The sequence below is a fragment of the Dromaius novaehollandiae genome, chromosome 13, assembly GCF_036370855.1.
Source record: "Dromaius novaehollandiae isolate bDroNov1 chromosome 13, bDroNov1.hap1, whole genome shotgun sequence".
NCBI lineage: Eukaryota > Metazoa > Chordata > Aves > Casuariiformes > Dromaiidae > Dromaius > Dromaius novaehollandiae.
The window spans coordinates 16676599-16692581 of record NC_088110.1 but is presented as its reverse complement, the minus strand read 5'-3'; the positions used below and the strand labels follow the sequence as shown (position 1 = coordinate 16692581).

The 15983-nt window shown below is 36.8% G+C and overlaps 1 protein-coding gene across 1 annotated transcript in view; it reads right to left on the bottom strand.

Annotated features, from left to right (window-relative positions):
- CDH8 (cadherin 8) overlaps positions 1-15983 on the bottom strand; it is a 152076-nt gene that overhangs the window by 126801 nt on the left and 9292 nt on the right. Inside the window, exons 2-3 of the mRNA XM_064519721.1 lie at positions 10121-10211; positions 9765-10027 (exon numbers count right to left, since the gene is read on the bottom strand). Of these exons, the coding sequence (XP_064375791.1) occupies positions 9765-10027; positions 10121-10202 (345 nt within the window). The 5' untranslated portion in view covers positions 10203-10211. The remainder of the gene's footprint in view (positions 1-9764; positions 10028-10120; positions 10212-15983) is intronic.

Below are 15983 nucleotides of genomic sequence, written 5' to 3'. Positions count from 1 at the left end.
AAAGCTTAGGTTCTACCCACAGCTCTGCCATGGACTTGAGGCATGATTGCAGACATTTTAAATCACCTCCCTACACTTTCTGCGTTTGTGTTTTCTTCCTCGGTTGCAGCCTGTATATCCTATTTAGACAGTAACATCTCTGAGGCAGGCATTGTCTCCTACAAAACGTCTGTAGAACAAAAAATTCAGCCAGGGCTTCTGTTATATAAACGGCAGCAATAACAGCTTTCATATTTATTGTTACACTAGGTGTACCATTTCTCATATGCTGTAGCTCACTTTACAGAAATGCCCCCACAAGTGCTTTGGGGGTATGTACAATGTTTGTAAGAATCCATAAAACAAGAACAAAGTCCATGCTAAGATTCCCTAAAAAATCCCCCTGGCTTAAAGCTCAATTCTGTTTGTGCACCTTTTCCTGCCAGCTGAAATCTTGGTATATGCTTTAAATGATTTAGGTAACATCTGTTTATTCATATGAAAACTCAATAAAAAGTAAGTTTAAGTCCTTGTATATTTAGATCAACACCTGCTCTCAGTTCACCTCATCTTCTAGCAAGCATGTGGGATATCCAATAAAATAATCAAGACCAATTAATTAGCAGAAATAAACTAATAAATTTGAAATATTGTGTTGGTATTAAGTCTTGTTTCAGATGATGTTGTATGAAGGAAGAAACACAAACATTTTGCCTCTGGACATTGTATTTTCTTGTCCGTATGACAAGACAACAATAGAAATTGCAGACTGTGCCAATGGTCTGCATTAAATGCATCATACTGCATAATAATTAGACAGCAGGTTGCCTACAAAACAGATGCTTCCAAAAAAAAGGAGAGAAAGTGAAAAGGGAATAGTAAATATGTTGGTAATTATATTTAGAAAACTTATTCTGCAACAATGTTAGATTTTCATCAAGTTCTTAGCTGAGAAATATCAGGTTTTGGGCATTTTGCATCATGCTCTAGCATACAGGATCAGCATGCTTTATGTTGCAGATTAACCCAAATTAATCCAAAAATATTTTTCCCCATTCAGTTTAATACCCTGATTTCTTAGATCAAGTGTATAACATTTCACAGTTCTTAATGATGCTTGTAGCCTGCCAATCTCAGAAAACAAGGTGATATAAACCACTATGGTTTGGTCTAATTCCCCACTCCCGGCATCCGTAGCAGGCTTCCCTAATCCTCAGTGTATTTCAATTGTGGATACCCACCACCAGTATACTAAAATTTCTCTCTCCTCATTTGGTAACAATACCCCTATTCTATGTAAGTAGCTCTCTCAGCAAGGGAAAAGAAAATTAGATGAAATAGTTTCTGGATTTAAACCAGCAGATGACCAGGGCACTCCGAACGGCTAAGAAATAATTTTGGCTGGTTCTGCCTACAACTGGGCTCCCTGCCTCCAATGATCCTCTCTGAGTCAGTCTTTTATTTCACTACCTTTCCCCTCATTGAGGCGATCTAACAGCAACGCACAGCATATCAAGTCGAAACGCTCACTCTCAGCTTTGCTTCTATTCACCAGGGGCTGGGTGTGTGACAGTTATCGAGCTCAGACCCTGAAACAAGAAAAGGGACTTCTTATGTTGCTCCTAATGATTCCTCCTGCTAATTCAGGAATGGCATTGATAGTCTCCAGGGAGGGCTACGCTTACTTTTTCTTAGCTGCTGGCATGACTGCTGTAAAACAAAGGCTTTGAAAGAAATTATGGAAGGGGAAGCTTTACACTAATAGTGCTCAGGAAAAAGTTATATATTACTCTGTATTACTACAGGTGTTCCTCAGGGGTCATAAAGAGGCTACTCAGATACATAAATATTTGCATAAATATCTTTAGGAAATGGGTCTATATTTATTTTCAGTGCCATGCGCCCCACATTGTTTTTAAGTAACAGTTACCTTTAAACACTGCTTAAAATACTTGCTGCAGTAAGTTATTTCTGTAATGAAGCTGACTGCGTCGCATCCAAAGATTAACCTGCACAGCCTCAGCATCCCTGGCTTCGTCAAAAACAAACAAAACCCTCAGCTGTGAAGTCCTTGGGTCTGTTGCACGCAAAAGGCATTCCTCCTCCTCTTCTTCTTCTCTCTCTTTACTAGAGAAAAACTTTGTAAACAGAACTTTCAAGAAATTAAATCTATGCAAACCATTTCCTGTTATTTTCACATGCAGACTGATTTTTCTTGCGATTACTGTGAATGTGTATTTACTGCATCCAAAAAATGCAGAATTGTGCATGAGCTAAAAAGCTGGCCTTTCTCAAAAGTAATTCAGCTCAAGAGGTATCACCCCTTCAGCTCCAGAGTTTTATCTGGAAGTCTGCACATATTAAGGGAATTAGTCCCAAAGTATTTCTCATTTTAATGGATAAATCGTTTCTTAAGGCCTTGATTACATGCATCCTACACATGAATCTCCGCAAATTGAAGAACATAGTATCAGGACCTGATAACAATACACACACCCTTCCACCTTACTGGTCTAAAATCTGTGTCCTGTCACTTACGGAAGGTCACTACCATCTGATGGCTTCTCAGTGGCCTACAGAAAGTGTTTGTCACATTCAGAAAGGACAGGCGCTTTTAGGAAAGAAACACACCATCGCAACAGGCGCTAGTTCGTAGCTACATGGACAAATGGAATTCAGGCACCCTGACAGCACCAGACGGTCCCTACTGGTAAAAACTGAAAGCCATTTGCAAAAGCAATGTTCAGAAGCCCAAACAAACTTCGTGCATCTGTAGATGATCACGTAGAAGGCTCTACTTAATTTTTCATACTGTCACTTTGATATTTTGCATGCATACTCGGAAAACATTTCAACTCATTGAGAGAAAAACAAACTGTTTAGATCAACATACTGAGAAAAAGTACGCAAACTTCTAATTCTTCACGAAGAAAAAGAATTCTCAATTTTATCTACTTTTTTTTTCAGAAGAGTAGAAATCCATGTGGCTTTAGAAAAATGTTACAAGGAAACCTGAATTACAATAATGTTAAAGTAGCATCAAGAGATACAAATGCCTAAGCAGACAGAGTGTAATCATATCCATTGTATATACCATTCTTTTTTTAAAACTCTTGTATGTTATTCCACACTTATTGTTTAAGCAATCTAAAATTTAAGATGCCAGTCACATCAGAGAAGTGTTCCCACTTCAGTAAAGAAAATACAGATGGCTCAGAAGGCGGCTGGTGTTTTGTGGCTTGAAACTTTCCTATGCAGGCTTCATAAGCAACCTGGCATTATAATGCATTATCTTCAGGGTTTTCACAGTAGTGGCCCATACTAGTATGTGCCACATTCTTAGTCTACTGCTTAACAGCATGAAGCAGAAATGGAGAAGGCAAGCACCATCAATTCTCCTATCTGACGAAATGTCTCTTTAAAGTTATCATCAGGCCAGTTCTAATAGCTGATATGCAGATGTTCTATATTGTAACCCTACTTAAATTATGTTTATATCATATCCCCAGACTGGAGATGAGGGATCATGAAAGTATTCAAACCTTCTCAGTGATACTCCCAGAAACACACAGAAATGTAATCTGAGATTCTGAAGATAGGTATACTCTTGTTTATTAGCAGAATAAGCTATCAGTTAAATGATTTTTACATTGTATTAAAAAAATACAAATGCTGTTAGCTCACTTTAATCAAACTGTTTGTACTTGTTTAAATTTGCTGCATTCCAGGAAAAAAACTTCTTTGAGCTTGTACCTAGTTAAAAGAAACAAATGAAACCTGTGCAGACTTGGGAATATTTATTTAAAAACACTACTTTTATCAAGCCTATATAAAATGTTGTATACTATATTTATTGGCTTTTCAGCAATACTTAATTATGAAGAGCTTTTTTCAGAGCTACTTATACTCCTGCTGACAAAGCAGGATTTAGGCCATGCAAACAGGGACACTCTGTGAAGTACACAGTCATCTCTTCTCCTTCAGAAGCATGCAAAAGGCAGGGGCAATTAGTAATTTCTGTTAAAAATACAATAGGAAAATGAATGATACATATCAGCTTCTGGGAGTTTATTAAACATAAGTAGGAAAAATAGTATATAATTACAGTTACAAAACAACAACAAAAATCTAGGGTTCAGAAAGCAATGTTGACTTTGCAATATTTCAAATCTTGAGTATTTTATGGCACATATTTAAATCATAGATGGTAAAAAACAGAAGGAAAATAGAAGGAAAGTGTGTAACATGGAATTCTCAGGTCTATAGTTTTCAGTGTGAAAACTTTAACAATGCATGAACATAGGATGATATAACATTCTATGAAAACTGAAAAATGGCTTTACTACACCTGTATTTCACAATGATTTCTTCTATTTAGGGAAACAGTACACAATTCATCCCTAAAGTAATGAGATCCTTAGAATTACATACGATTCTGTTTTTATCACTGAGTAGAACAATATTTTCAGGCAGCCATTATAGTCACAAGCTCGATACAGGAATAAAGAAAACATGCGGAAAGTATTTGTTTAATGAAAACCTTGTTTAGTTTGCATATATGTATCCCTCAGACTTCACAGAACTATTTGTAAATCTAAACCCGTAAGATTCTACCATTTCCTTGTTAAGAGATAAAATGTATGTTGGCAGTGAAATCAAAGACTGCATAAAGCATGTATTTTGCAGAACATACAGCTTGAAGCTATTTATAAGCGCTCTCTGCATTTGCAGGTTCAGTTTTTACAGTAGCGCAGCCTGAAGCACCAAACTGTGAAAACATCATAGCTCTCTACTGCTCCTCCTACAGGAAAATTACTTATCCTCTAAAGGCCTGATCCTAAGCCCCACTTAGCAAGGCAAAAATCCTCATCAGTCTCTAGGGCAGGAGTTGCCAAGCTCCTTGATCCCAGAAGCCGCCTATAAGAATTTGCATGTAAGAGTCAAAAGATGCATACCACGTAAGACAGAAGAAAGGAAGAAGAGCTCCATGGTCACAAATAAAAAATGACTACCTGGGACTGCAAGGCAGGAGAACGTTGAACTGGCCACATTCCTTCCAAGGCTCAGTAACTCCCTCTGGTTTGCTTCCTCCCCCTTCCTGGATTTTCAGAGCAACTGCTGCAGCCCTTCCACCAGCCACACGCCACCAGGCCTGGCACAGCAGCCCTGTGCAACCTGCTCACGAGGTGCAGGCGACACAAGGGCTGCTCCTCCCTGGTGAGCCCGTTTTACAGATCTCTCATCACAGAGAATGTCACAGCAAAATACGACTTTGGGACTGGGAAGAGGTAACTTGAAAAAAGTCTGGAGAAGTTTCTGGGAGAAGTGGGAGGGTACTCCAGGAGGAGTGATACCACCAAAAAGCACCAATCTGAAGGACTGTTAGTGTTCTTTTGTGTCTGGGCTTAATTACCGATTCATGTAGCGGTCAGTCAGAGAATAAGAAAAATTGAAAAATTTTGTCATCTTCATGCTCTTTTATGTTCTCTCTGTGCACTGCATTTATAAATGACAACATATTAACTATCCCAGTTTTTTACTGAAAATGTATATTAGACCGGGTCCTATCCCATTTAACACATCAGAAATAGCACTTTATAGGTTACATTAAAAAGGAGTCTCCTTATATGCCCCAAATCCAGTTTCCTAATGTTTCTTAACTATATTGTCTATTTCATTGTGAATTCGGCTGCTGTCTCCAGTGAAAGTACAGTGGCATTTGCTTCACCACAGATTTCATAGCACATCTGCCATGGTGCTGCAAACACATGCCGAGGAGACTAAGAACATGCAGCAGTGTATATCAAGTAAAAGTTCTCTCTAACTAATCAAGTCCACAGGGACAACGTGCAGTGTCACAAGACATACCGCTCTACAGTTGAATGAGGTTGTCAGCCACTGAGAGGCCTGCAAACTGCTGACAGCAATATGCAGTATATAGGGTCTTCTAAAGTAGATACAGCAGCTTTGGAAGGTACCTACCACCTATTATTATGGATGAAGCAAAAAATAAAAATATAAAAGGATATTTGTAAATCTACATTTCTGTATTGTGAACAAAACTAGGCTCATTTAGTATGTCACATGAACATGAAAAAGGATACTTTGTAGGTTTCTAGAAAAGTACATACATATTTCTACATGTACAGCTTAAAACAATATGGAATTTATTATGAGATCATGAGCCAAAATACAATAAAAATATCATGGACAAAAAAAGGAAAACAAGAATTTTTGTAGCATTTTATAGACAAACCTCATTTATCCTGAAATCATCCTGAGATACGTACTCATACTTTTTTTTGCAGATGTGTGAATTCAGAGCTGCTTATTTTAATAGTTTGAGCTTGCTCCTACTGAATCTAATGACAAAATTGACATTAAAAGCGCATCTTGTTCAAATTCATTGAAAGAAGTCCAAGATTAAAAGCAGAAGATTTTCTCTCATCCTTTACTCAAGACATTGAAGAAAACCACTTTGCTTTATGAAAGAAGTCACATTAAATCCTCCTATTAGTCTCATCCCAGATTATTTCATTTGCTAGAAAGAATACACTGGGCATGAAGCTATTAACATATATTGGTGCAGAACAGAAGTGAGTAAGTGTCTTTGAAGACTGTGCAGTTGTACCGTAACACTTCTGAAGAAGGATTTTTACACCTAGAAGCTGTTTCCCCTGAAAATACTGGTTAGCCTAAAAAAATATTACCTGTCCCTGCAAATTCTGCCCTGCTAAAGTTTTTTCAGCATTTTGGAAACTTTGTTATGAGATCTTTCTAACAGGAAAAATGTGAAGTCTCTATATTTAGGTTTTTATTGGTATTCTGTTGGTACATATTTTAACTAATTTTGTCTTTCAGCTTTATTTTGCTGCTATACATTTTTGAATGCCATTAGAATTACATGCTGCTGTTTAGTGCCTTTCCACCCACTAACATGAAACATTATTTAAGAATCAATATTATCCTGAGCAATTCTTTGGGGCTGAGTTTTCAGTGGGCTTTAACAGTATATTTCAAAACACACATCAACTTCTGCTTTATTTTTGCTAGTGCAAAAACTTATTTTTGTATTTACTAACTAGAGCGCCTAATTATGTTTGTACAAATTATATACTACTCTGAGAAAAGTACAGCGTACACCCTACAACAGTGTAAAAACAGACAAAAAACAGAACCAAAATCCATGTAATTAGATTTGTTTCAAGAACATTCCCTTTGAAGTCATTGAGCTGTCAAATACTGTATTCGTTTGGAGATTATGCTTCTACTTTAAACATGTAAAAAGAACGTAGGAACCACACTGCCCATGACACAAAAGAACATCTGTACCCAGAAAATGCAGCAAATCAAGTGGCATACGTGTGTGCTGTCATTCTCTCCACTATATTAAGCCTCTCTACAGTAATTTGCTATAAGATATTTTACAGAGTGCCATTCACCCAAAGTATGGCCAGGAAAAAAAAAATCAGGGTAAGTCATATGTCATATGGCAGAAAAATACTTGATAAAGCCACAGAATGTAGGAGATACCCCAGCTGTGCAAAAGCCATTGGCAGGGGGCAAAATGGAAAGGTTGGAGGAAGAATTCAAGTAGAAAAGAGATGAGGAGGAACTAGCTAAGAGATAGTGCAAATCTACTGTGAGTTCTGAAAAGGAGGTTATTTTTAAATTGCAATGGATAAGAAACCAATGAGGATGACAGAGAACAAAAATGTCTTATCCCAGCTTTGTGAAGGAGGAGAGCATTTTCCTTGTGACATTCTGCACACCTTGATGTTTTGAGAGTAAGGATTGCCAAGAACCATAAAAGAGGGAGTTGCTGCTTTAAAGTCAGGAAGGATTAGGAGCAGCTCTGAAAGATGTGGAGCACCTCTATTCCTGATGACTACAGCAGAGTTTGAAAGCACCCATAGTACTCAGGAACCTCAGAAAAGGAAAATAAGTCAAAAATAAGGATGATTTTCTGGGGACAGTGATAAACACAGACAAGAGTTACGGGAATACTTTAAGCCCGAGTTCAGGAATAAACCAAAGATTTCTCTCTGTGGGAGCAAATTTTAGTTTTCACTCTTTTCCATCTATATCATACAGTGTTTTAATTATGCAGCAGTCTCAGCAAATAGATTGTCACAGCATTTTACACTAGCTAATTCTGTTCAAAATGTCAGCAGAAGATGGGGTAATGTCTTCATTGATTTGTCTTAGTTTAACCCATCCCTTTCCATTCACTAATGATTTGAAGAATTCAGCATATTATACCCACAAACAAATGGATATTGTAGAAATATTAAGACTTGAATTCACTCGGAAAATCAAAGCACTACAAAGTACCAACTACAAGGCCCCAGCCAAAAGCAGCTAAAAATCATTTTAAAGATTTGACCAAAACATGCAGAAAATAGCAGATCGGAGAAAGTATTTTAAGATCTGAAACAAGCTTGTTGCTATCCCTCTGAAACTGAGACATGTTACTGACCACAGAAAAAAAAATGTAAACAGATATATAATATCTGATATAAATGGAAATTAACATAGCTCCCAAAAGTCACTGGATCTAAAACTCATTATACCATCTGATCCTGAAGATTGGAAAGTGGTTAAATTAAGGAAAATTTAGGAAAGAATCTGGGGAAAACTGTTTTTACATTAATCTATTAAAATGATCAAACTTACACTATATCTGCATTCTCTTCAGTAACAGGTATAGTCATTGCCACTCCTGCCATTATACTATATACTATTCATTTACCCAGGGAATTTCCAAAGTTATCATGAGACGAAATGACATCCATGGTATCTGTTCTCAATTTTTTTACACAATTTTAATACCTAAGAAATATGACAATAACATACCTGATTACTCAGAGGGAACTGAAATCCAGTGATGAACATGCATTGTATTTCTGACTACTCACTTTAGGTCAAACATACATTTAGAAGAAGTTACTTCTTTACTAAGCAGGTTTCCTGATGAATGCAGATGACAAATGATCTCTTTTCAGAGAAAGTACAAGTCTGATTCACCGGTTCAGGGTAATACAGAGCTACAAAATAAGCTAATGCCTGGCAAGAATCAAAGGGTAAGGCAAAAGACAAGCTAGAACACATGTAAAAACATGATAATTTTCCCTGTGCTCTTTTCATCTTCCTAACTTTGAAAGTAGACTACAAAATACTCTGGCAATAATGTTATTTACATGCATATATATCAGGACCTCCCTAAAAATAAACAGACTAGCAACTTGAAATTTGCTGTAAATGCACCACACTTTCCATCAATGTATTTTCATTTATTTATTTATTTTTACAAATTCTTGGAGCATAAAAAATTTATGCGCAATCAGACTGGAGATGGAAAATGACCTATAAGCATAACAACCATTTTGAATGAAAGTTAACAGGAACATTTTACAAGAGCTACTTTGGTGAGGAGTCTTCAGCTGAAAAAGTGTGGTGACTAATGATATTAGAATGTGGATGTGTACATGCTCCTATATTTTTGTTGTAAAAATGGAATATGGGTAATTTTAGTAAATAGCAAGTTTAGACAGATTATCTCATTCCCTGAAGTCCCCAGCCTTTCCAATAGTTTTCCACTGTACTTAACTAGAAAATCAAATCCTTAGAATGATATGTATTTAAAGCACAGATTTATGGACATTAGAGAGGAACTTCAGAATAACACAGCATCTCAAATTTGAACATCTTAGAAGAATCCAAATGACTGAAGACCTTCACATGCTATAAATTTGCATTCAGAGAAAAAACATATCTTGCCTTACCCGGCCAACTAGTATTGGTTCAGGTCCAGAAAATTCTTCTAATACAAACATTTGATTCCAAACCCAGCCTCTCTTGGAACGGTTCAAAACTCTCTGTTCTTCAGTTAGCCTCTTTAGTTCTGTACTGGATCCACTTGGTAGTATTTGAGATTGATTCATCGGAGCCATATAAATGGAAGGAAGGAGAGTAATCCATAATATTATTAATGGAGTCCATGTATCCATAAGCATTTCCGTTAGTCTTTCTGGCATTGTACCACAAGCTATGCAAATCACCACAGAAATGAAATTATTATTTTGCTTTCCTCCAGACTGTAGCAATCCAATTCATCATGCAGTACAGAACATTTACTTACAGCTCCTCCATGTGTTTACAGCACAGTCAACATAAAAATAGCTTAGATTATAAAAACATGATCCATTGAGTTTTCCAGTCATTAAAGATTCCTGGTGAGGTGAAAAAAAAAAAGGTCACGTTAGCGAGTACAGAGCTTGGAAAAGTGTGCTGAAAGATCTTATTTACTTTTACATCATAAACAAGCCACATTATGTTTTCTATTTGTATTATGTAATCTTAGTGTACGTTATTTGGGTTTAAAAACAAAAATTAAGTGATTCTGTGAATTCCTTCAAGGCCCGCAATAGTGAGGAGCAGGGAAGACCCAGATAAATGATTATGCACTCTCCAGGAAAAGATTTTATTTGTAGTTTGTCCTGGGGCCTGACGAAGCTCTTGGCCTTCTTTCTAGCCTATACTTTCTATGCCAATCAACTACAAATGCTTAGCATATCAAATAATGAAAAGTCAAATAAAATAATGTTCTTGCATACAGACATACCCTCCTTTCCTCCATAAGAAAGATAGATTAACTCTTAGTAAATTTATAAAGCTCCAGTAGTACTTCCTTGTATCAGCAATCACCTAGCTGCAGCAGCATAGAGCTCAGCAAAACCTTCAAAACCCACCAGAGCAGCAGGGCTGGTAGGTCCTCCCTGAAATCCACAATCCCCTACCAGACCACTCTCCCGCTTCCAGAGAAAACACACAGTCAGATCTGATTTCAGTGATGTTTTCCCTGGTGGACATTTTAAGAGCATTTTGTCTTCCTTTCTCCACCCACCCTTTCATGCATTAGATCCACATCAGGTTTCATCTCAACATAAATATTCTCTGAAAGGGACAAGTTAATATAGTAGGACTTGCTAATGCCACACTGATTGGCAAAAATGCGGCCATAGATTACTTAAAAAGACAAATGGGACATAACTCAAGGAGGAGGGCTACAATGCAGATACTCTAATGAGACTGGAGTTTTGTAAAAAGGTTCCTGATACATTTTCATTGACTGATTCACATCCAAACAATCTTGTGAGAAACCACTATATGGAAGATAGGTAGAATTGCCTACCTACAGACTTACACTGTGTATTAGGCTTTTCTTTTTCCCCCTTTAAAATGAGTTCCTAGTGTTGCATGTAAATCTTGTTGTTCACTTTTTCTTTAAGTTTCAGACACAATCGCAGACAGAAATATTTGAAAATGCGAATAAGACCAATAAGCCAGCTGTTTCTTTTAAAAGCAAACAATGTAAAAAAAGCCAATTCTTTTTAAACTTCAGTAATTGCCAAAGCAGCTGTGAAATCTGTTGCATTAAAATCTGAAACGGAGAAACTTGTCTTGTTAAAAGTGGAAAAGAGCTGTTACCAAACTAAACCTCAATCTCTCAGGTAGCATGGAAGAACAGTAAGCTAATAGCGCAATGCTTTGACAATGCATCAAGAATGGAGTGAATACCCATTAAAGAACTAACTGTGTGGCTTGGAAATGCGGCTTAGGTCCCACTGCTGAGTGAGAGAGAAAGAAAGAAATCAGAATACAATGCGGTCTTGCAATGAGATTTTGGGAGAAATGTGAGGGAAGCAAGGGAGGTCTTCAGTCTCTCACCATTCTCTCAATCCCAGAGAAGAGAAAAGGAGCAAGAGGAAACCATCAAATTGCTCAATGGGAAGGGTCTGCCAAGTCAGACTCTGCAAACCCTCTTTGGTCCAGGGAGGAAATTACAAGGAAGCTACTGCTGACATTTTCTGGCAAGTGTTAAAAAGCTAAATTTCCCAGGGCATGTGTGGAGGCAGAAGGTATCAAGAGAGAGAAGCAGACAAACTTTAAATGAAAACAATAAACTGTTTGTATGGGATCAGTTTATATGTGCATATGGATTTTGTGTGTGTGCACACGGGTCTGTCTGTCTGTCTGGGAGATTTTTCTGACTCCTTAAATGGAGCAAAAAGCAAACAAAACAGATTAATTACTACCATCTTCACTCAATACTGAGAATTATATTCAAAACTGGGGGCATAAACAGAGTTTTCAGTGTTTATATCCAAAGTGATCTTGGATCACAGCGGAGGCCTAAACACTGACCAGTGAGTTATATCTTTGTCCAAAAAAAGTCTTAAAATGACTCCAAGTAGGCCATGATTGATTTTCTTACTCTTTGAGCTCAAATTGGTAGTTTTTGTTACTTTCAGGACCAAATGATAATAATAAAGCAAAACACTTTTCACATTCAAAAGTCTATTTGAAAACAACTCCTAATTAACCTACACAGACTCTCTTCTAGAAGAGAGGAAACATATGAAATAACACACTATGATGCTCACAGAAACATTTTTGTTTGAAGTAAGAACAGGATATTTGTTTTTCAGACCGCCCCTCTGAATCCTTGGCAAGCATTAAGTTCATTTCAGTGTATCCCTCCCCAGTTCCTCCTCCAAACTTCCTACCCATCACTCTTCACTTACTGCAATCAAATTTAGTTCCGATCCACTACCACTAACGTATCATGAATCACACTGATTGGACCATCCTCATAGTAGCTTCCTATTTGCAATACTTTCAGGCAAACAAAAGCCAAAAGCACACAAAAAATAATATTAACGCACAAACCACATGTCATTAAACCTTGCTCAAGGAAATAATCCAGTAAATCTGACAGTAATGCAAGGACCATGAACATAAATGTGCAAGAGATTCTCTAGTACCAATAGAAAAGTGAGGCAAGTGTTAGGCAATGCGCAGTAAAGAAAAAATCTGACTGGGCTTTTGCATGTATCCATGTACTTCAGGGGAATATGATGAGTGAATAACAGTAGAGCTGGATAAGTATTTCTACAGTTAAAAACAGACTGCTGGAGCCCTTTAAGATTTATTTGAGAAAGAGAGTCTCATTTGGGATTCACTGCTCTATCACTGAACGCTGGCCATTATTTTGTGCAATGCATGGAGATTGCACTGTCCCAAGGTCTTTTACCAAATGTATAAATGAATTTTCTTCCCCATTCCTGGGTTGAAAACACCATGTATGTGATCGGGAACCAAAAGACAGCATTGTAAAATGCTTGGCCCTGCAATTTTCACATTGACTAATACAAAAATCAAAAAATTCCTGCTAGTCAAATTATAATCCTCTGGATTAAGTGTCCAGGAGCAACTGATACAGTTCCTGAATAAGGCTACTATAACTGCACTAAAATAGCTATGTGTAAAGTGACATTTGTCAGTCAAGAAAGACTAGCAGGTGAGGCACAGTGCATTCTCCTTTCTTACATTATGCAAGGGCCTAAGTGGGTGGTGAGCATGGAATGACAGAAAAGTTATTCCAGTAAAGCCAGAATTGTCTTTTGCTAAGCAACCAGGAGAGGATCAGCACATGGCCCTTAAAGACTGTATTTCCATCTTTCACAAGGATTTGGTTGTGCTGATAAAAGCATAATTTTGACTTTGAATTTTCAGGTGTTCAAATGTCTCTGGGTTGTTTTCTTTAACAAAACCACACTGTTCTTCTAAGTGATTTCCCTATATAGTGTATGATATATATGACTATACATACAACTCTAATCTAGAAAAGCTTTTCCTCAGGCATAGGTTTACAAAACAGCATTCGTTCTCTATGTAACCCTGAGCGGGGAAAGTGATATTTGAAATATGAAGACTTTTTTCATGTAAAAAATAGATGAAAGAAAATGTGACACTGCTGCAGATAGCAGAGATTTAGATAATTACATTTCAGAAACATAAGGCTGTTTTTGTAAATTTGGTCCTCCATATATAACCCACAGAGAAGTACAGATAAAGCTAAGCAGTCCTTTTTCCACTTACTGTATGCAGTGATACACTTTTGGACAGATATTATTCTACTACTGTAACAGAAGAATGCATCTTGGAGTATCACTCATGAACTTCGTTGCCTAGTGTTAGAGAGGCTTTGTACAAGTACAAGCCAAAAAAGAGACTACAATGAAGTAGAAGTTTATGACCTAACATATATAACACATAACAAATAATGCTCTGACATACCAACTTCAGAAATTAATATAATACACATTGCAACTTCTTTTGGAATCAAAATCTATGTAGGTTACTTGTACAAGTTGACTCTGCTTTGTGCAGGCAATTAAGCATGCCAGTAGTTAGTTACAAAAGGTATACTAAATGATGACAGTAGTTCTCATTTTGCATAACCTATTCTTGACAGCTTTATAGTGGCTAGCATATCTTAATTAATTTCATTACAGTAATTTTAGAATCATCTTGTAGCTTTAAAGATGGACACTACAATGCAGTAGATTTCTTATAAAGATTAATAAAATGTATAAAAGTAGCTTAATATATAAACTGCTTGCTGAAAAGCAGCAAAGTAAGATCATAAAAAGCTTTAAAAATCAATTTATTTTTAGATTTCAAACCACAGAATATCTATCTGGTGAAGTAAACTACTTTATTACAGTGCTGGTGCATTGATTTACACCACGATCTCAGTTTAAGAGATTTTACAGCCAGTCTAGTGTTTCTTCACATAAGCAACATATACAGGGTTCTCTTAAGATTTTGAAGACAACTAATTCTTTATTTCATTTTGCATTTACCTTATCATTCATAGTGATCACAAACAATAGCTAAACCTTTCTGGCATCACTATTTCATTGGGGTGATTTTAACAGTTCCTAGACAACTGTTGTTAATTATGTTAAAAAAAAAAAAAAAAAAAAAAACTTGAAGCATTGATTTACTTAAATAAACTACACTAGAGATGCCAGACAAATGTTAGACATCTTCATCTAAAATGAGTTTTTGCATCATTTCTGGACATTAAATGCATTCAGAAGGCTGATTTCAAACTGCAACAATATGATGAGGTAAATGTGATATAAGGGCAATGGAGTTCCATTAAAAATCTTTCAGATCGTTTTGTTCATAATCTCTACCTTTAGCATGCTGATTTATTATAAGCAAATACACCTTACAACAGAAGCAGCCTAGAATAATTGATGAAAGGTGTTTATTTATCAATTAACTAGAGAGTTCCAGCTAGCACCGTACAGCATGAGGAACATAGCCTTTGCCTTTTGCATGCTTTGGACCCTTGAAATTCCATCGGATCCACATGGGCTTTTGTGTCCAGAAGAATGAATTTAATTTAATTTCTGACAGAAATAAAGATTTTTATTCCTGCAAAGCAGTTAGAGCTGTGGATAATGATTTTCGTATAGGTTAAGAGAATACAAGAAGAAGCTTAATCAGGTGCCCTCAACAAAAATTTATATCCTCTAACTTCCTTCATTTAAAATGTACCAAGCAACACTTGGTTTTCTCTTTACACTATCACAAGTTTACCGCAGCTCATGATCAGGTATTGGATTTCCCCTGTCTAAAGTGCTACAAACCTGGGATTCATTTTTATGGCCTATGCAGGTATTTTGTACCTCAGTATCTCCTTTGTTAACATCTAAGTGTATTCTGCGTTATTGTTCATATTAGGTTTTTCTTCTTCTTCTTCTTAGCATTTCTTTCCTTCCTGCTTTTTTTCCCCCACAGTAGCTAGAATATCATTCTTGTTTTTTTGGCTTCACACTGCTCTTCCTGTTCTTTAAGCTCAATTTTTCTTTAGGTTTACTTTTACCACTGCAGGTATTGGCTGCATTACCACTTACGCTTCCTAGTCCCATTTCTCAAGGATTCAGACAGGGTCCTTTTCCATCAATAGCAGCGACATGATGCAAAGCCTTCCCACCGTGGGAAGCACAATTATCTTTCCTTCATTGATCCTCTTTTGGCAGCACAGCAAAGCCTTAAGTTTTCAACAGTAAAAACATAAGGCCTTAGCACTCCAGTCTTACTTGTAGGAATAATTCTTATTCATAAGAGAACTGCAATAAGAA